The sequence below is a fragment of the Anopheles gambiae genome, chromosome 2 (assembly GCF_943734735.2).
Source record: "Anopheles gambiae chromosome 2, idAnoGambNW_F1_1, whole genome shotgun sequence".
Classification (NCBI taxonomy): Eukaryota; Metazoa; Arthropoda; class Insecta; order Diptera; family Culicidae; genus Anopheles; species Anopheles gambiae.
In genome coordinates, this window is record NC_064601.1 from 83,894,211 (window position 1) to 83,915,911 (window position 21,701).

General features: G+C 44.8%; 1 protein-coding gene and 1 long non-coding RNA gene across 4 annotated transcripts; one reads left to right on the forward strand and one right to left on the reverse strand.

Moving 5' to 3' along the window:
- Positions 1–1,498: 1,498 nt before the first annotated feature.
- LOC1276096 (uncharacterized) lies at positions 1,499–21,663 on the forward strand. Of its 3 annotated transcripts, none has more exons than XM_061643156.1 (3): positions 1,499–3,313; positions 19,722–20,239; positions 20,303–21,663. In XM_061643156.1, the coding sequence occupies exons 2-3, from the start codon at positions 19,738–19,740 to the stop codon at positions 21,463–21,465; spliced, it is 1,665 nt and encodes a 554-aa protein (XP_061499140.1). In that variant the 5' UTR covers positions 1,499–3,313; positions 19,722–19,737; the 3' UTR covers positions 21,466–21,663. The 3 variants fall into 3 exon arrangements, with proteins under 3 accessions (XP_061499140.1, XP_061499142.1, XP_061499141.1); XM_061643158.1 differs by lacking the exon at positions 1,499–3,313 and adding an exon at positions 18,025–18,857; XM_061643157.1 differs by lacking the exon at positions 1,499–3,313 and adding an exon at positions 18,876–19,149.
- Positions 3,833–12,979, reverse strand: LOC133391212 (uncharacterized). Its single transcript, XR_009764695.1, has 2 exons — positions 4,906–12,979; positions 3,833–4,807 (listed from the first exon to the last, which is right to left on the reverse strand). It is a non-coding gene; the product is annotated as an uncharacterized LOC133391212 (long non-coding RNA).
- Positions 21,664–21,701: the final 38 nt, after the last annotated feature.

Consider the following 21,701-nt stretch of genomic DNA (forward strand, 5'->3'; position numbering starts at 1 on the left):
CTGTAATGAGCGATGCCTTTGCGATTGTATCAAAAAAATTACATGCAAAATTCTGGTTGCTTACAAGTTGCAATATGTCAAATTGGCAACCAAAAATTAGATTCAAATTTGAAAAATACTATCAGAGAGAAAATGTACCAATATAAGAGAAAGTATAATACTTTTCTAGCGACGTAGATAAGGCTCGGGGAAATACTGCCAAAAAGAACATATTTACAAACTAAAACGCATAGCTAATGCGACTTTTACTTGTCGGTCACTGTACGATACCATTGCGATTGCATTAAAGAAATTGCATACACAATTCTGGTTGCTTGCAAGTTGCAATATTTCAAATTGGCAACCAACAGTGAGATTCAAATGTGAAAAATACAATCAGCGAGAAAATGCACCGAAATAAGTAGAAATATTATACTTTTCTAGCGAAAAATCATATACAATCTGGTTTTTATTTATTCCAACAGCAACAGTCCTCTAATTTTACATAGTGTTGTAAAGTATAGTGGTGTTGTTGTTGTTTGAATAGTTTGCAGAGGCTTTGGCTCCAACGGAGTTCTTTCGCCTCTTAACGTATAATGATTCCATTCCATTGCAAAACGGCTCCTTGTTTGTCGATTGTACCCGGCACATAGGATTGATTAGAATTTGTTAAGCATTGTCATGTGTTTAAATATAACTGTATGTTTTTGGCACTTTTATCCATAGCATCATAATAAATACAATAAACAAAACGAAACATATTTCAGTAGTTGTGCAAGTATTACACCAAATCAATAAAGAAATTTACGATTCCACCGCATAAGTTTTGATTATGTTCACAAAACTAAGTCTTGTAAACTTATTTGACATAGATATATGCTCCAACGCCGGTATATGGCGTCTAAGCGATGGATTGTATGAAAAGTAAACGGTACTCACTATATACTGCATTCGCTTTTTACCAAACAAAGCCATGTATACTTCCATTACCATGAAAATATGCAAGAATTGGTTAAAGTTGTAATATTTTTGTTCGTGCTAAACAAAACATAACAGCATTTAAATTTTATTCAGTTATTTTAATGGTTCCTGGATTAGCACCACCTTGCAAAAAGGTAAACTATAATATTAATTTTAAAACTATGTATTCATGTGAGTCAGGGTTGTGTTACGAAAAAAACGAATCATTATCATTTTTTATAATTAATGTAACAGTGATGCAGATTTATTAAAATTATAAATTTAAATTCGATTACGCCTTCAAAAATGTAGCAAACACAAGATAAATTTGCCAATACGATGGCAGGATGTAATATTTTAATTATGCTTTTTTCTTAATGCATATTATCCATCCTCATGATCCTTCTCCCTCCCCTTCAGAAATAGTTAAGTATATTCCATCCTACGAAAGTAATGGAGAATTATCGCCTCATTCTTGTACTTTTACTTGCACATTACTGCTCACCATTGCTCCCTTCCTCCAAACATGCACCCACACACACACACACACACACACACATAGAAACAAGTAATAAAACCAACCAGCACGCACGTTTTACGCGAAGCTGGCAGCATTAATCCGTGCCCAGGCTCGTACGCCAGCTGCGCGCAAAGCAAAACAGCTTCCAGACCTGCCAGAGATTAAACCGTCGCTCACTCTCGGGCGCTCTCCCGCAACCGAGTCTGCCCTTTCCGCCTTCCATCCCCGCGGTACCGCCTACCCGCACAGCGAGCCCAAAAACCCTGAGCCCCGGATCAGATCATCCCTCCGATCGCGCTCGCTCCGAACCCGCCGATCACCATCAGGCCCCCGCCAGGTGCGCGCGTTCCATTCCACCGACGGCCAGAGAGAAGCCCACTCGATCGCTGTCTCTCTAGCACCGCCGCAACGCGGGCGGAGAAGCAAAGCCCACGGAATTCTCCTCCAACCATCGCAAGGGCCCGACGGGCGCTCTCTCGCCGGTGTAATTCCGGTGCTGCCCCAAACCGGTTCCCACGCACTGCGCGCGGGCTCTCGTCTCTCTTTCTCTCTCTGTTGTGGTCTTTGTACCCGAGCCACCAGAGCGAAAAAGAGAGAGAGAGAGGGAGCGAGAAAGCATGCCGTCTTGCGCGTCTAACTAGATTCCAGCCGGGGGTAAAAGCCTTCGAAACCGCCGAACAAAACCCCACCGTGTACACCGCCGTGTTCGCGTTTGACCATCTGTCACTTTTCCGGAGCCCAGATTCCGGAGCGTACGCGTCCCCGGGAGACTTTTGCAGAGCAGCCTACCAGCGTCACCACCGTGATTGTCAACATTCCGGGATCCCCCTGGTACGGTCCAAACCTTCGCATCCGTCGTGCGCGAATACGCGAAGCGTCCGTGCGCATATGCGCAGAACACCACCGACCTGTGTGCCGCCCCGCGTGTTGTGCGTTAAGTGCTGCAAACTGTATGTACCACCACCGCTCCACCCCGAAAAAAAACCTCCCCCGCCCTGTGCGCTCCATCCAAGCTCGCACGCTCACGCGGTGAACCATTTGCGCGTGTATGCGCAAAGCGACATTTCTCCTAGACCGTTCCAGCGAAGCGGATGTGTGTGGCGTCGCGGTGTGTCCGTTGTGTTGTGTGTGTTTTTTTGTGTTTTGTGTGTGTCCAGTGCTCGTGAAGTTGTTCCCATTCTTTTCCACGTGCTCGGCCGCCCTCTTCAACATCCGAAAACCCTTCCTCTTGGGCGCGCGTCTTCCTTTGCGCCAACCGGAAACAGTGTCACATTGTTTCAGTGCTGATTCCGTTCGATCGGAATTCAAATCAAGCACAGAGTCCGACTCTTTGAGTGTCTGTGCGTGTGTCTATGTGTGCATGTGTGTGTGTATAAGTGACCATCAAGTGGTGTTCCGGTCAGAACGCGGGTTTGCGTGTAATCTCAGTTCCCAACACAGTCCCTAACACAGAAAGCTGCCCATCATACCCCGAAAAAGATATCGACCAAAGGTTCCAAGTGCCCGTCTAACGCGTGTCTTAGTGTGTCTGTGTGTCTGTTGTGTCTATACGGCTAAGGGTGAGCAACATTCTCGAGCATTTATCGCGCCGGTTCCGCCCAATAGTTCCAGCAACCCGTACACCTTTTCCCAAGATTCACCTGTCCTGTGCGGTCCGAGCGTTCTTTTTTAAATTCGTGAGCTTGTGTGTGTGTGTGCCTACAGCACCGAAAGTTCCAACGGGATTCGGGCATACGCGGACAACCCCGGGGCAACAACATCATGCTGACCCTATCGCACAGCGGCGATGATCTGGCCAAGTCGCTCGGTGCGCTAACGATCTCGCGCACGCCGCGCGATCAGTTCTCCGACAAGGTAAGTGTTGGGCAGGGATTTTAGATCGTATTAGCGATCGCATCGGGCGATTTGGGGTGTGTTGTGCTATTGTTGTTACAGTACAGTTTTGCTCAGTCAAAAAAAAAACAAAGGCCCTCCTCTGCAGGTCTCCTATCAGCCTAACCGTCAGCCGCACGCAGGCTAATGAACACATCATCTCACTCAATTGTGATTGATGCGTGACGTTGGGTGTCATCACTTTGTTTGCTGTCCGCATGATCTCATAAAACACATTTGCAAGAGATGTAATGGGGGGGAAGGTGGTCGAATTCGGGGGTGGGTCATTATCGCCCTAGTTGATGAAGTGAGCGTTCGCCAATTAATCGGTGCTGCTGCTGCTGTACGGAACTCTGTCAACATGGCGCGCGCCACACTTTACGATGCCACCCTCCTCCTCACTCCGATAATGAACAGGGCCGCGGGGCGTTTGTAAACAACAACAAAGCCCACCCACACACGCCAGGCAAAAAGCAGAAGAAGAAGATGCTTACACCGATCTGTGGGAGGGGTGACAATTAGCACGATCACTGTATGCACCGTCGCACCGGTTTTATTTTTCTATTTGGGCTAGTTAAATCTTAAACGCGACCCGGTTTTATTAGATATGCGCACACGGTTCCGGATCGTTTGCCGGCATGGGCCCACGCGGCCACAGTCCCTTATCGTGCCGCGGATCGTGCCGCGGGGAAGGCCGCACGGGGCAGCCGGTTAATAATTGGAATGCAGCCGACGGTCGTCGCTACTTTCGGCCGTTTTGTTATGCGCTTTAAGTGCCCCCCGCGCGTGCCCTGCGGATTCTGTTTTTGGGCAGACCGGACTGATTTATTTCATGCACCACCGAACAGTGTGTTAAATATTAAAAACCATTCCTCCGAGTGTCTCCCTCTCCCTCCCGTGCATAATAAAACGGCTCAATCGAACAGAGAGCCAGGGGGGCTAGAACTTTGTATGCACAAATGACGTCATTCGCTGTCTCCATTGACTGGGGAAGTTGATGTGGTGGCAGACGGTGGTTTCTTCTTTTACGTGTTTTTTTTTTCTTCTTCTTCTTCACAACAATCTGCTTAACTCACCCGGTGACATTCTTCTACCGCGACACGACGAAGGCGCAAGCATGGCGCACCACCCTCCCTCTCCGTCAGGGACGTCCACCAGATTCAAAACATAACCGCTGCTTCCGGAACTGCTAACGGGTGGGGCGGCACAAACGGCAAATAAAAAAAAAATAGCGCGATGATGGCATTCGGCCACACATTTCACACAATGTTGTCACCGGCATTGACATTGCTTTCTGCAATCATTTATCAGCTGGACCAACCTCGCTCCTCGACACATTTGGCGGCGAGCCAATCAATCCCATTTGATCGACGCACGATCGGGAGGCACTTCAGCGTCGCTGATGTTATCTACCCCCTAGAGCCCAGGGCTTCGGCTTCGGGAATTGATGTGACGAAGACAGTAAAAAATGTGGATCTACACAGGACAGTGAAAAAAAAAAACACTCACAAAACAAACAAGCACGAGGGTGGAAGTACAACAGCAAATGAACTTCTAATTGAAGAAATAATTACCTGCCAATGAAATTTTCGAGGCGGCCTGACACGTTGTGGTATATGTTCGTTTCTTATCGTCTATCTCTCACTGTCAATCATTATTACGGTTCGGTTGGTGAGATAACTGTTTGCGCTTATCAGGCCTCGCGCTGTTTTGGTTTATTTGGCTGTATGTTTTTCGTGTGGTATCGTGTGCTTCAAACTGCAAACATCACATTACAAACACAAGTAGACCTGTGCCGGTTGCCAATAAGCGAGAGCGAGAGGTGGTATTTTTGTTTAAATACTAATTTTAAAAAAATAATGAAAAACTGGAAAATTATGTTATCTACTTATAGGTAGCTGGTGAATGTTTAGTAGTAGCTAAGACACATAATTAGCTAAAATATCTTGTAGCGAGTACATTTGGTCTTCGAGAAAGATATTTTGTGGCATACAGTGGCAGATATTCCAGTAAGTGTCATATTCCTAAGCGCATTTCAAAATCGATTAGCACATTTCAATTCTCAAGCTTTTGATTCATACATCAGTTCATACATCAGAAAGCCGACCAAATATTGCGAAGAAAATTACAATTACAAGTACATATACTACAAGTACATATGGAATTATTCTAGGTTAAATAGAATAAATTAGCGTAATGCATTACTTGTTTGTTATTGTATAGATTATGACTATGATTAAAAAAAAATAATGTAAAGTCTTGTATCAATTTAGTCTAAGATTTAAAAAAATGTATTAAAGATACTTTGTTGAAGTAGATTGAAAACAGAGATGAGATTTAGAGCAGTGTTCCCCAACCTTTTTAGGATCGTGGACCGCTTGGCTTTGAAAATACATTTGCCGGGGCCCACATACTTTTTTTAAACTTAGTTCAAAGTTTTTTATCAAAAATATGTTTTAAGCTTATTCTAGACATGCTTGTTGAAAATTTAATCTTAATACAGTAGAACGTCGATTATCCGGGGACGGATTAACCGGCGGGCGGCATAACCGTGCGCATGATTTTGACAGTTGGTCAATCGTGGCGAACATTTTCTGCGATGATCAGCTTTGTAAAAACATGTGTTGTGGAGCTATCTAGAGTCTAGTGATATTTTTTAATTTCATTTTTGATGAAAAACAATTGTTAAATCTATTGTTATTGATTCAAAAACTATTCTATCAGTGATTAATTGATTGATTTAAGGTGAATTTTTAGTAAAACCAATAAATTTTACAATTTTATATGAATTTGACATTTCTTGAACCATTATCCGTGGAAACTGATTAATCGGCATCCACCCGGTCCCGAGCTGCCTGGATAATCGACGTTCTACTGTAGTGGGAAAAATGCAAAATATGTATAATAATAAGCTTTTCGTCTTCAAAAATACATTCTTTCGCGGACCTCAGGTAGGATACCACTGATTTAGAAAAATAATTATCCAACATGTCTGCTGGAAACGACCATCATTTTGATTTTTTTTAATCTTTGGAACGATTTTAAAGAGTTTTGAGAAATGAAATAATCCAGAATAAAAGAAAAAGATTTTGGCATGAGAATCAATAAAAAGATAGAGATCAGAATAAATTATTTGAATCTGTTCTAATACACGACCATCAAACAGAGAATCCCCCTGATATACAATTAGTCCCCAAAAACTATCCATGTCTGAAAACTTTAACTATAGAATGTGCATATCTAACAGAACGCTACCGCATGTGAGAGAGAAGATAGAGAAGCCTACAGCATGTGAAATACATAAAACAATGATAAACTTTGTTCCTTCTCCTTCAATTACACAAAATACATACCCAGCATTAAAATGGAACAATATATGGCGAAATATTATTTCAAATGAACTCAGCTCAAAACAAAGGACCTTATACTATTTACTAGTAAATGAAAAAATTAATACCCAGGATACAAAATTCAAACATAATTACAAATCGGTAAAAAATTGCTCTTTTTGCGAAATTACTGAAACACTAGAACACAAATTTTAAAACGGCATATAAATTTAAGATTACTGGAAAATGTTAAAAGAAATTATTGAATCGTGCCACATAAAACCTCTTGCATTCAACGAATTATCTAAACCAAAACTAAAAGGCATAAATAATGAAAATGGCAAAAATAATCATGAGTCTTTTCAGAAACTACATAGAATTGATATAAAATAATGAAATAAAACAAATAAGGAATAAACACACATGATAAGTTAGGGAATAGTTTGTAAGCAAATATACGGATTTGTATTGTTTTAGTAAAAAAATCAGTGGCTAATGAAGGGTTGTATGATTATTACGACAACTAAAGAAAAAGAAGAAGATATATATTTCGATTCCAACCAAAATGATAATTGATTCCCTAACTATCATATAATGGTAAACATCTTTTGGAATAGTTATAATATACACTACATAGATGATTGTTGGAAATGTGATAAATGAAAAATTCTTTAGTTTGATAAATAACAGTGTAAATGGCGATAAGAATGCTGAGACATTAATTAGATCTCTTAATTTAACCTTCACTTTCACTATGCCAGACCGGTACGTAACTACGAACGAGTAACTAGTGATGGAGTTATTACAATTGATAGGTGCAATGGGAATCGGTATAATTGGTTGACTTTGCTGAGGGGATTTCGAGTTCAGTCTAAACGCAACTGTTTAAAAAGGCATTTGAAAAAGTGACAGCTTTCAAAAGGCTTGAAAAAAAATCAAAAATCCAAAATTCCCTTTTTCTTCGTACGAGTAATAATTACCCATAAATTGAAACAAGAAAAAATTATCAAAAATTTATAAAATTGTATTAAATGCAACGATCCCGCAAGTTTTCAATGGATGCAACTTCCAGCGTCGATCATAACGTAACCAAAGCGTTACATTTCGAATTAGATCATCCGCTCTCGCTAAATGGGACAATGAGCGTGGCGCTATATAAATTCATTGTCCGGAAACGCAGCCACACCAATTAATGCATTTTTATTGCGGTTTAACTACTCGGTGACATCATTTTCACGATCGTGTAAAATTACCACAAAATTTGACAATGATTCATCCCTCTTTCACCTCTCTCCTACCGGGTATCGCTGCTATTCATGTTCGACCGTTACATATGCTTTAAATAATTGCACCAGATAATGAACCGAACACGGTGCAAATCTCGACCCAGCGTTCCTCCTATCTGGTGAAGCAGATCAAAGGCCACAAGGTGCACACAAAGTCCCCACCATCCATTTCCTGTTGCTTCTTGTGCAACGTGTTGAAGCCACGTACGGAAAGCGAAACGTATATTGTCATCGAAGACTTTGGCGAAGTGTACGACAAAAGTCACCGAGGACAACCATCTCGTCCACTGCTACCGAGGGTGCACACACACACTTGTTTCCATGCACTTAACAAATGGCACCATAACCGGCACCGAAGGTTGTGCAGACGATGAACGGATGCTGACACATGGCTGCAGAGTTCTGGTGCCACAGCATCGGAAGAGCCCTCCGCGTCGGCGACTTGCCCGCGGTCTGACGTGTGACATTGAGCTGCCCCGCCGGTGGGGCGGAAGAAAGATGGAGCCAGTGGTTGAAACACACAATCTCGTTGCAACTGATAGTGCGTGCGCGCGATACACACGGGGTCGTCGATGCCGTGTCGCCGTCCCGGGACAATCCCACCGGGTCCCGTTTATAATGGAGCAATATTAACCATATATGTAACAACAATTCAATAGGGCGAATGGGCTAATTAATTATGATACACTCTTTTTTTGTTTGTTTGTTCGCTGCTGCTGATGATGCTGCCCTCTTTGTACAGCGCGGGACACAGTCATCGTCCACAGGTTATTGCAAGTTAACCGCATGGAAGCATTGTGAATCACACACACACACACATACGTGCGCGTGAGTTTCGAATGAATAAACATCGCGTTTCAGCGCCATAAAAGGAAGATCGTAAATAGTTCAATGCGAGAAAATTTACGTTCGGTGGCAGGTTTCATTCCGTTGTGGGAACGGGAAGGTATTTTGAGCCTGCGTTTTTTTTTCGCTTCATGCTTTGTTTCAAAAGATTTGCCATGGTTTGTGTACGTTCGGTAGAGGTTCGCAAAAGAGTTGCTCTTTTGTTTGGCATTTTACAACAATGTGTAAAAGGGTTATTTACTCTAGCTGGTAAACGTTTTAAAAAATAATCATAACTATTAGAAAGAATTTGCTTGGCTATTTTTTAATGCAGACATTTCTGCGCATGGACGTATAGTATTTCAGTTTTAAAAAATAGTGCAAATCTGCATGTGTAGAAACGGACGATACATCTTACGACTACTCATGCAGCTAAATCTGTCCTCTAGGCGCTGCAAAAACACGTTCCTAACAATGCAATTTTGCTGATATTGCATGACTCACTCGAGAAAGGGGAACGGCTTTAAAAGATTAACCACAAAGAGATGATGTTGGGTTATCGTAAAAGTTAAGAATTTTCTCGACAAGAACGAGTGAAATTAACGGAATCTTTTGCTATACATTGCAAAAACTCATCAATTTGTAACAATATTTTGATTCATATTCCGAACAGTTTCGAGCTCATGTTTCAATTTGTGAATGATTTGAATCATATGCCGGACAGCCTTTTACAATCTTCAAATTAACACTCACGTACTACACATTTTTAGTTTTTAACTTGTTTCAAAATCTGGACACTTGATTGTGTGTCTTCTTAGACTGACAGAACGACGGTCTTAAATACAACGGGATTTAGATGTTGTTTTTCTCTCGTAATTGTAGATGAATAGAACCCAAGAATTGTTACGCGAATTGACGGTCTTTCCCGTACGGCCCTTAATGCATTTGTCACATACATCTTCAAATGTCGTTGATTTCTTGTTATTATGTGTAAAACATATTTTTAAAACATACACTGTGTAAAAACATATTTTTATGCAATAAATCACAATTTAACTCGGCTGTCCGGAATTTAAAAACAAGATAAAAAAAACTTGCTTCGAATTGCGGACATTATTAAAAGTTACGTTAATGAAATTTGATAATACACGGTTGTTTTCACGTTGATAAAAATTTTCACTTCCACAATGGATTCCGAGGAATTTCAATGCACGTGAACGCGATTAATACGAATTATCGAAGAAATAACGCTGGCGTCGGTTTGAAGCAAAACTGCTAAAAATGCCTCTGGTGAACCGACCGACAGAAAATATGTATTTACTGTGGCATTAGGGCCTACTAGGGGTCAGACACATTTTTAATTTATTGTAATACATCTTTGCAAAAAAATCAGCATGTCCAGGGACTGGGTATGAAGATATACAATAAAAAACATGCAGAATGTCGAGGATTTGAAGCTGCCCGTAATTTGAATCATAACGGTTTATTTATCATAACTATTTAAACAAAATATTTTTAATATATTTTTTATGTTTTTTGAAGAACTTGTGTGTAAACTTTGTGTAAAAAAGATAAAAAAGGAAATAAAACTCTTAGATAGAGTTGGATCATTTTCTCACATTATCATTTATGTTAAAAAAAATAGTCATTCAGTTTGTTGTACAAAAAAACTCGATGCAATTTAAACATGAACCAAGACTTCGTTCCTTCCTGCAAGCGAAAATCAATGCACTAAAAAATGTTCAATCCAAAGATCTGAATATAACCTCAAATAAGTGACGAATCAATTAATGTAGTACAATTGCAATTTCACAATCAATATGCAATTTCACCAGAACTATAACGATAACCTAACGGAACGGCATTCCATACTGACAGAAAACGGTGGCTGGCTGGTGGATGGCAGCAGCAAGCTGTCGGATCGGGATGCAGAAATAAAATATAAAAAAGCCCGTAGTTATGTTTTGTGTTAATTCTTGGAAAACGTGCACAACCCGCCAGCGAAGGCGAAACCGGTGCAAACGCCACGCCAGTGTGCACCGTTGCACATGCAAAAATGCAAAAACTCAATCCCCGAGCCGCTCGAGAGCAAAACAATCGTCAGCAACAAAACTGCACGAAAGCGATAAGCGGATGGTGTATCTAGCTGCCGGCAGTAGCAACATTGTTTCTGCGATCGTTTCTTTAACGTTTAATGCTCTTTCCCTATGGGTTTACATTCCCCTCGAGCCCTCCCTCCCTGCCATATGGAAAGTGTGCGGTCTGGTAAGTTAGGATCAATTGTATGCGAACTCTCGCAGCGCCGATCGATCGAACTCTGGCGCGTCTGGCACAAATCTGACCAGTCATTCATTCACACTCCATTCCACCCTACCGACACACACACACCCTTTTTCTTACTTCACGAACGATTTTCACGAGTGCACCAGCACCAACGGCGAAAAACCAAGCAAAAAGAAAAGCCCCGAAAACACAAAAACACAATCAAAACCGGAGGGAAAACAAATGAAGCACTCGAAAAAGGGAACTGAATGAAGGCGGCGCCGGGCTCGTTGCTTTCTCCTCCGTCCGGTGGCCTCGAAGGGTAAAATTGACGATAATTTTCGAATTAATGCATCGTTTCCGTGGCACCAGACCACCGAATGCCAACGTTGCCACCACCACCACTCGGGATCAAATTAAAGCGAGATGCCGCTGCCCAGGAATTCCAGGGAAGGGATTGAGGATAAGCTCAATTTACCAAAAAACGCCCTGAGAAACCTTGAAGCGAGATTGAAGAGGCTGAGTGAGTTACATTTCCGGCATGTCCGGGGAAATTGTGTATGTTTCTGGCCGGCCTGCAAACGCGATGCAGAAGATGCACACAAGCAGCATGCTTTCAAGATTTGCAAGGCCACCTAGGCTGTTTTATCCAGTCAAAATAAATAGTAACGATCGAAACACTGTAAGATATTGCTCAATAAATTGGCTGTGCAAAAACAACACATGCTCATCCGGAAAGCTAAATGGTGACGCGTTCAATGACGCTATCCGGGCTGCATCCGGAAGATATCGATCGGCCAACTAGCCAGACCACACGTGACACTCGAACGCGAACCAAGCGTGTTAGTGTCGGGTGCAGTATCCGATAAATGATGCAGGTGAACATGCACCAAAACAACGTGAAACAACTGCCAGATGGAAGTGTTGCAAGCGCTAGCGACTGTCTGGTAGAAGCAGCAGGGTTTTGTACAAACACAAACAGGCCTATAAACAGCAGAATGCATTATTTCCCAACCACGGGCAATGATGTTGTTTGTTGACACGAATTCACACCAGTTTGTAACAGTTTGTCTCGTGCAATATGTAGAGCAGTGTGCAGATGCTCCACATGCGGATGATCTCTGCTAGGGCACAAAATATGTTCTTAAAACACTACAACACACCCATTAGACTAGCAATGCGCAGGAAATGTGGGTATGAAATATAGGCATCATAACTATCTGCGAACACTTTCCTTGTGCTGTTAATGTCACATGTTTTACAACTTAATCACATGGTGAAACTATGCCACATTTCGTCTTGTGTCCTTCAAGAGATCGCACAGTACGTCCCTTCTGCTTGCTTACACCAACCAGTAGGACTGGAGAATTGTGCCAGATTACTTCGTCCCGAAAGTGCACGAACGACGATGCCATCTGGTTCTCATCCGTACGTGCTCGTTTTGCATTGGCACGGTGCATTGGGAACGCACCATCATCATCATCATCACACCGTTGCGCACCTTCCACAGGTACAAGTACGAAGTGCAACGATAAGTAATAAGAAGCAAAAGGGCGCTTCATAATGGCAACCGAATGTATGCATCGGCCGGGTCTGTCTGTAGGGCAACGGGTGTCTGCACTACATTCCGGATGGGCACTGAGTGGGAAATGCAGCTAACAAAACAAAACAAACCAAAAAAAAACCTCCAACGAGGTGATAAGCAGTGTAAAAAGCAAGCAGGCAGGCACAAAATAAGGCCATTGCGCAGAAAAGGGAGGAAGAAAACAGAACGCCCTGAGGGCATCGATGTCTGACAGGTAGCGACCCTGTGGCACGTCAGACACGCGAAGGTCGTTTACACCCGGCGCCACCCCACCGGACACTTCCAGCTTCCGATCCTTGAGCCACTTTATAAGCGGTTCGTTTCCTTTGCTCCTGGGTCGGGCGGAAGGGGCCACACGGTCTGGGGGGTATGGGTGGTAGTCGCTGTAGGTTCTTCGGTTTTGTGCTCAAAAGAAAACAGTCAAAACGTATGACGCATTTGTGGTGCCAGCAAGTGTGATGTTACAGTGCGTTACATGCTTAATGTAGCGATGTTCACACGATCTTTAAAATTGCTGCAAAATCACAAACAAATATTTATAGTACAAATAAAAAAAGACCTTTACATAAAAGGCTGAATTTTAGTCCGATACAAAACCTTTGTGGAAATGAGAAAAATTAACATTTTTATTGTACCCAACGTCTATGATTAATAAAACTAATCGGACAATTCCATTTATAAATCGAGATGGTGCCGAAGCGTGCCGAAAATATTGTGCCTTTTTCGGAAATCTATGCAATAGAATTTTTATGTACCTTATATTTCCAAATGCTGCGCTATGTTTATGCTTATGCTTCAATCTCAGGCATTTCTAGATTGATTCTAAACGCACTTGAGATTGTATGATCTCCTCGCTTTGGGTTGGTAACTGAAAGGATTCATTATCTGGATGCATATGCACGTTTTCATCCTGCATGCATTTTTCTCCTAATTTCTTTCCACACGCCGTACGTACCATAATCTAAGATAATTATTATTACCCTATGCCTGTCCATGTTGCTTACTTTATCGTTGAACTTAAGCATCGGGCCGATTCCAAACAATGTATGTTTATTTAGGCCAGCCATCTTGTTCTCATACGATAAGTTACAGTTTTGTATATCTATATTTGCATTTACTGCATTTTTGAGTTATGTTTCAAATGGGTTTTTATGACTATACTGTTCTAACCGGATGTGTCAAAGATTCAACTATTTGATCTGTGAAATGAGATAGTTTCCAGATGGTTCTGTGATTATATAATGTTGTATAGCAAACATGCTACATGATGATTGCGAATGTAAGCAGCCATATAGTTTCCCTTTATTATAGATACATAATTATGCACACTAATTTCCTAATTTTAATTTTACAAAACAACCTCCATTGGTTCCATATTACTTTATCTATGTTCTGGATTTCAGTACAAGTGACTATTTTAATATCTATCCTAATGTTCTGAACTGTCTGTGTCTTAAACTGATCTTAAATTAATTCATATTCAATTCCTGGAATCAAATTGTTCCGCTACGACCCTGTTAGTTACGTTCCATTTTTCAAACACATCATTCTGAACTAAGTCCCTTATGAACTGCATCCTATTCGTAGGCTACATCCGAAACAATCCCAATTGTCTAAGTCAGGGGTCTTCAAACTACGGCCCGCGGGCCGCATGCGGCCCTCAAGAGCTTATAATGCGGCCCACGATGACTTTGCCAGAGTTAATATAAGTATTACGTTATTATGACTTATTCAAATAAAAATGTATGTTTTACTTGTCTTAGACAAAAATCAAGCTTTAGTAACACGAAACTGTATTAGTATCGTTAGTATTTTGTCGTAAAAACGAGATTTAAACGTTCACTCATCATTTAACGGTAGCGTCAAATGGCCCTCAACATAGTTATTTTTGAAGCAATGCGGCCCACGAGCTGAAAAGTTTGGAGGCCCCTGGTCTAAGTGATTGTATGTATCGGAACGGTCGTAACACATCGGAGTGTTCGGAACGGATGAAAACAGAAAGGAGCAGATCGAAAAAATCAGGATGGATAGAAACGGATCGAAAAAGTCTGAAAGGACAGGAACGACTGTAACTAGTGTTGGATAAATCTGATTCAGATTCATGAATCTGAATGAATCTTTTGAATGATTCCATAAATCTCAATCTCGGATACAAAGATTCATGAATTTCGAAATACTCATGAATCTCAAAAGATTCGTGAATTCCTAAAGAATCGAATATCTCAAAAGTTTCACGAATATCTAGGGATTCATGAATCTCAAGGGATTTATACATCTCCAAGGATTCATAGAACTTGAGCTTCTCATTATTCTTCTTCTTGGCATAGTAATCTAGGTGGTCATGCCAGCCTATATAGGCTAACGAGACTTCTTAGTAAGTACCACGAAGCTGGTTAGTTGGTTGTGCTACGGGGAGACGATCCATGCAAGGCTTGAACCTACGACGGGCATGATTCAAAGATTCATTAATCCTTGGAGATATATGAATTTTAATGAATTTATGAATCTTTAAAGATTCATAAATCTTTCGAGATTCGTGAATCCTTGGAGATTCATGAATCTTTGAAAAGTCGATTCGAGATTCACAGAGTCATCACAGAAGATTCACAGTCATCACAGAAGACGGAATCTCAACGAAAGATTCATGAAACCCTACACTAACGGGTGAGATCAGTTTGCAACGATCATGAACGATCGGAATTTTCGAAACTATCAGAAATTCGTTCACACCTTATCCTCCTGATTTTTCATCCAGCATTCAACGACGCTACCTATTTGAAATCTCTGTCCCAGGTCTAACAATTATCTTTGTCCATCGAGGATGTCATTCCCGAGACATCACATGATTAAAATTAAAGTTCTGACCTGATCAATGTTGACTTAATCCTTCATCAATCAATCCGGAGCCCAGATTATTATTCTAGTACCCTGTACCTTTGAGAACTAGCCGGAACTCACTGCGATTGTAGTATTTTGTAAATTGAAATTGAAATGATAAGGACAAGGTGTTACTAACGTTAGTGTAAGCCTTTTGTATACCTGATCATCAAAAAAAAAACATATTAAAAGTCGATAACATGTCTCTTTAGAGTGGCAGAATACTTTACAGATTACAGCCGACGGGGAATATTCCTTGCAGAAAACGAATTTAACGCCATAAAGAAAACAAAATCTAAGACTGTTACCTTTACACCAACCATCACTGTATAGCCATGACATCGACGGCCCCAAGTGTGGGTGTACGTACGCTTCGAAAGTACGCCTCCCGCACCTACTAAAAGCATGATTCAAAGTTCAATTTTATAGCTCACGTCACTCCACTCCGAGGGCCTTCGCTTCAGCATCTCCAGCAGCTGGCTATTTATATTCAACGCCTCCATCTGATGGCTCACCGTCTTTCAAGAAAGGCCCCCAAAAGAAAGCCTTCCGTCCTCCCTACCAGGTACACAAACACGCAAATACTCAGGGATTCACATGCAAACTGGTGTAATTAGTGGAGACGAAACTGCAAAAACTGCCAGCGAAAAGATACCAGGGGCAGGGGAAGAAGGAAATAGGGGACGAGATGAGAGTTTGGATACCCAATTAAAGCCAAACAGGCGGGGGCCAACACGTTGGAGAGCAGGTTTCTCGACCCGGTACGAAGCCGACGATCACTGGGCATTCCCCGCAGATCTTCGTATGATCGGCGGACAAACGGAGAGGTGGGTTGATGGGTGTTCGCTTCTTCCTTCTTTGCTCTACCTGTAATGTAATTTAAGGAACGATGACCTCATCGCCGTGTGTAGCATGAAGCGACTAGAATCGACCGCTCGTAGCGACCACAAGCGACATCCCTTGTGGTCGCTAAATTCATCGGACTTGCTGTTCGACAGAGCATGCGCCTCCTAAAACCCGCCAACCGATGCTTAGAACCGCGCGCATCACACCGAAAAGCAAACGAAACCGCACACCAAACTGGTTCCACCGTTCTTTGCTTCGTGTCTCTTCTTTTTTTCTATTGAGGCCAGTCAGAAGATACTCCAATCGAGCAATCCCCAACACACCGCCCGGGGCCTAATCAAACTTCAAACCGTGCGCGTGGTGCAAACGGTTGATTCGCGAACTGTCCGATGAAAGTGTTACGGACGGCCGGGTTGGCTGGTGCCAGCTCGGAAATGGGCGAATGGGTTTCATTATTATGTCTGCCTGTTTTTTTCCGGGGAGGGGGGGGCTTGTTTGCAATCATCGTTAAGAGCGCACCGTAATCGAGCAACGGGCAATTAATCTCGCTCGCTCGATCATCTTAATACCTTCTTCGACTACACAATGCTGCTTTCCGGCGTCGCAGCGGATCAACCAAGATCGCTATCGGGCTATAGTAAGCCTTTCACCGCAGGATTTATTTGTGTGAAAATCGCATTTTCGTGTCGATGTGTAGCATAGCAATATGTTTGGTATCTGTTCACACTCACCCAGTCATAATTGGGCGATAGGAAAGTAGATGAAAACATGCCTGTTTTTGATACGTTTGTTGATGAGAAAGAGCTTTTGCCAACATTGTATTATTGTTTAAAAGATTATAGCTCATCAGCAACCAGTTTTTGAGCAGCAACAGAGGCAATAGCTGACTCCAACCGTCCATTAAATGCTGCTTTCAATCAACCTGCACTGCACAATCCAATCTGTGAGCTTGTCTTCTCCTAGAAGATTCACGAAGAAACACACGGAACAAGAATTTGCAAAAACTTCCTACCCGCAGGCAATGTGCAAATGCTCACCACACTTTAGCGCATTCACCATCACCCCATGACCGTCCACGCTGGATGACCTCAAATGCAAATGATGGGATGCGTTTTGTTTGTGTACCCTCGTACTCGCCAGTCCGACAAAACCAACCTCCTGAACCACCGCTACGGCAAGATGCACTGTTTTTAGTAAAAACATACAATCGTTCCGATAAACATCCGTGCATCCTCCTCTCGCCGTAACAAAATGGGGTGAAGCGTCAGTGGAACGGCAGTGGGGCTTTGCCGACTCATGTGGGGCAGCAATTGGTACGGGGAAAAACCTGTCCCAGGGTCGAGACACAACACCGATGGAAATCAATCAGCCGGTCGTTCATCGCTCTGGTGCGATTTAGCAATGGTCCGTCGACTCTTCGCCCGCTAATTTGTCACGGTTTGACCGCAATGTGGTATTGAAAAACGGGTACGTTTGTCAAGGAGGGGACAGTTTCACCTGATCAGCAGCCCGATTTATCGCACATTACGAGATTCCGTTCGGGTTCCGGGATACAGAACCTAAAATTAAAAGATAATCGGCAAAAGCTGCCCGTTGCGGGACACAACTGCATGAGATCATACCGGAACAGTAAGCCGGCCCTGCTTCATCCCCTCGTTCTTTTAAAAGACACACACACACACCGACAGGGGATTTTTGTAAAGAATTGACCGACTCCCAGCCGCTATTGGTGCCGTTTTCGTAGGTTGCAGCAAACGGGAGGGATTGCGCAGAAAAGCTCCAACACGCCGCCAAAGTGTGCTCCCACACACTTGCACAGCCCACGCCTCGGGGGAGGGGGGACCATCGATCGGGGCAGGCGACCACACTCTTTCCCGAAGTGTCTCTCTTACTCTCCAAAGTGTGTGTGTGTAGAGAGTTATTTTGCCCGAAAAGGTTTTCCTACCTAATCCGGACCCCGCGGGCGCCCGCACACCGATCGCTCACCGGAGAGCGTAGTGCGGGAGGGACACACACCACGCTCTAAAGCACTCGACGGGTGTAGAGCCACGCGTAGGTGCAGACCTCCCCCCCCCCTCCTCTCTGGGGCTTGTGTACCGCGGGGGAGCGCGGAAGGTCGCGCGTTCGATCAGCGGCCGAGATTTCGAATCCCGCTTCGGCAGTCGCTAGTTTGCATCTCGACCGGCGTGTGGTTCGCGTGTGTAAGTCGTCGCGCTGGCGTTTCGTTGTTTCGAACGTGTGAAATCCGGCTCACTCACGGTAACGGCACACGTGAGCCGTAATCCCTCCACCATCGCCCATCACCATCACCGTCATTTTCGTGGTGGCCGCATTACCGGAAGTGGTGTGCGCCCATCGGCACATCGATTCTGTTTTCACACCCTTCTCAGAGACAGTGAGAGAGAGATCAGCGTCAGGCATGTAATGCAGGAGAAGCGTCGCGACGCAACGGCTGCATCTGGCGAGTGTGTGATAAATCTCTTCCAGCGTGTGTGATAAATCAATTTCCAATCCAAGTGAGTTCATGCGTGCAAATCATTCGCCTGCAATCGCCCGTCTTGGTGGAAGGTGTACCTTCAGTCCCGTGAGCGAAGCAGAGGTCTTGAGATTTGGGAGCATCGTGCCGAGGTGGCAGCAAACCAGTTAGCGCTGGTGACTAGGTGCTGGTATTAGCCGGCAGATACCGGCCGGTTCTCGGTTGCACAGGTCGTCGCCGCAGGTCGTCGTCTGCGTGGTGATCAACATCATCAGCACAGGCAAACAGGTTTGCAGCATCCCATATGTGTGTGGCGTGTGCTGCTGCTGGTGGTGCGTTCAAGCTTGGCTTTTTGGGTGTTTGGGTGCTTGTTGCCGAAGATTCATAGTGTAAAGATTTGTAATGAGGTACCACATATTGGGAGTTTTGCAATCGTTTCAAGCACGATCGTGCTTGTCCTAGAAAAAATGGAAAAAGTGTAATTACTAGTTTTGCACTCTTTACATTTCATTGAGTTCATACGTGCGATTCGAATACCTGTTCTGTGGAGGAGTTGTTGCCAAGCTAGTTGAGTTGCCGGTTACCTCGTCACAGGGAACAATGCCCTTAATAATAAACCGACGCACGTGAAATTTGCATTGCAAAATGCATTGATCTCCATTTGCGCCGACCGTCCTTGCAAACGGCCCACGCGGGTTAAAGCGTTTTGGATATGCTTCCAGCAGTTCAAACCGCCACCTAGTTCAGGCGACGAACATTCAACATTGCCTGGCAGTGTCCCCTTACATCTCAAGTCTTCGCCTTCCTTCTAGTGCGTGTGTTACACTTTCGGTGCAGCATTTTGTAGCGTTTGCGTGTGTGTGTGTGTTTCAATTTTTGCCAATTTTGTGATTCATCTTTCAAGGCCTCCCAGCACAGTGATGTCCTTTCTGCGTTCGTTTCGTACGAATTTGATACTCAGTACTGCTCCACCGCCAGCTCCAGCAGCACCGAACGATCGTGGCACAATGCGCACCAGCGGTTCGTCCACCTCGCGGGTCCCGACCGGGACCGGTGCTGGCCGTAAAAACTCGGCGACAACGAGCCGCACCATCGCGGAGGAACCCGAACAGCGCCCGCTCAATGGTGGCCGGCGCAGCAGCAGCCACAGCGTGCAGAGCCGCAGCGGAACGACGACGAACCGCTCGTCGGACCGGTACGGGAAGGAAAATCCGGCCCCGATCGTTGTCTATCTCGAGAAGCAGCCGGGCGGCGATGGGAAGACCCGTCAGCCGGCCAGCATCCTGCGCACGCACACGTTCACGCGCCATGACGAGGAGGAGCCGGAGCGGGTGCGGCACGCGATCACCCGCAGCGACACGTTCACGATCAACGAAACGAACGACGAGCCGATCAACACCGGCACGTACACCCGACCGGGCAGTGAGTAAATCGGTGCTCCTGGTTGTACTTCCAATGCTAACACACCCTTTGCGGTTTTTACAGAAACGGTCCCGCCACCACCTGCGACGGACGTGTTCGAGCCGCTGTACGCGAAAAACATTTCCCTCAGCTCGCAGGAAAAACTCCCAACGGTGGTCGATTCGCGCACCTATCGGCGCAAAAAGTCGCTCAAATCCTCCAAACCCGTCCAGAAGGTGGAAAGCTTCATCAAGCGGTTCGAGCGGACGCTCTTCCACAAGAGCGGCGGCAACGCGGGCGACTCAAAGCGCCAATCGCGCAAAGGGTCGACCGCGTCGGAGGCGTCGACCCTCGCCGGACCGCGCTTCCGCGACGTCGGCATCAACTGCAAGCTGGACGAGGAGGAGAAGTTTCGGGCGAAGCTGGAGGCGATCAAACAATCGCGGCAAAGTTCGCGCGACTCGCTGGTCGGCCAGCGGGAGCGCAGCTTGTCGCCGAGCAAGACGCGCTACTCTGCTACCACCGGCGGCGGCACGTACGATCGTCGCTCTTCGCCGTCCCGATCGGCGGGTGTGATGGTGCAGCCGCTGAAGGAGGACGAGCACGGCTACGGCAGTGGCAGGGATAGTGTGACGCCGCCGCTCGTTGGGGCGGGACTTCCGGGCAGCCGATCGACCCTATACCATCGTCCGACGGAGAGTAGCATCCTGAAGAGCAAGCAGAAGGAAATAGAGATGGGTTACAGTGTGGTGCACAAGCGGCTGACGGCCGGGCTTTCCCTGCCCCCACCTACCGAGCAGCGGGGAGCGCCCGATCGGGGTAAAGCACTGGCGGAAGGATCGTGGCGAACTGGGCGTGAATTGGTCGAGCAGGAGCAGGGAGGGCCCAGGGAGCGCCATAACGCCCGGTACTCCACCTCCCGCCGCGACACGTACCAAACGCTCAAGGACGAGTACGAGGAGCGGCAGCTGCAGCAGGCCCAGTCTGTCACCAAACCGATCGGCATTGCTAGTCCACGGATGAGCGCGGTGCGGCCTACGAACCCGTCCTCCTCCGACGGTGGTCCACCGTCGCCCCTGTTCGCCGTGCGCAGGAAGGATTCACAGCCCGAGCTGCCGAAGTACACGTTCGGGGCGGATCTGCAGCAGCGGCGAAGCCGCTTCCAGCAGTTTCAGAAATCGTTCAAAAAGATGGACGACAGCGCGTCGGAAGTTTCCGTCCAGCAGAGTTTCTTCGTGCCGATTTAGAGGGATTTGATTGGTTGTGCTTTTACCACCTTCCCGGGGTTTCATTCCAATGCCTAAGCGCTTGTTTGCTTTTACTGTGTGTATGTGTGTGTTTGACTGTGCAGTACATAACAACTAGGACCTTAAAGGCAGGGTGCAACCAAAATGCACAAAAGCATCATTATTCACATGACAATAAATCGACATTTTGCAAAGCAAGCCATGGTGTACTTTACTACAATTTCTTCCCAGCTGTG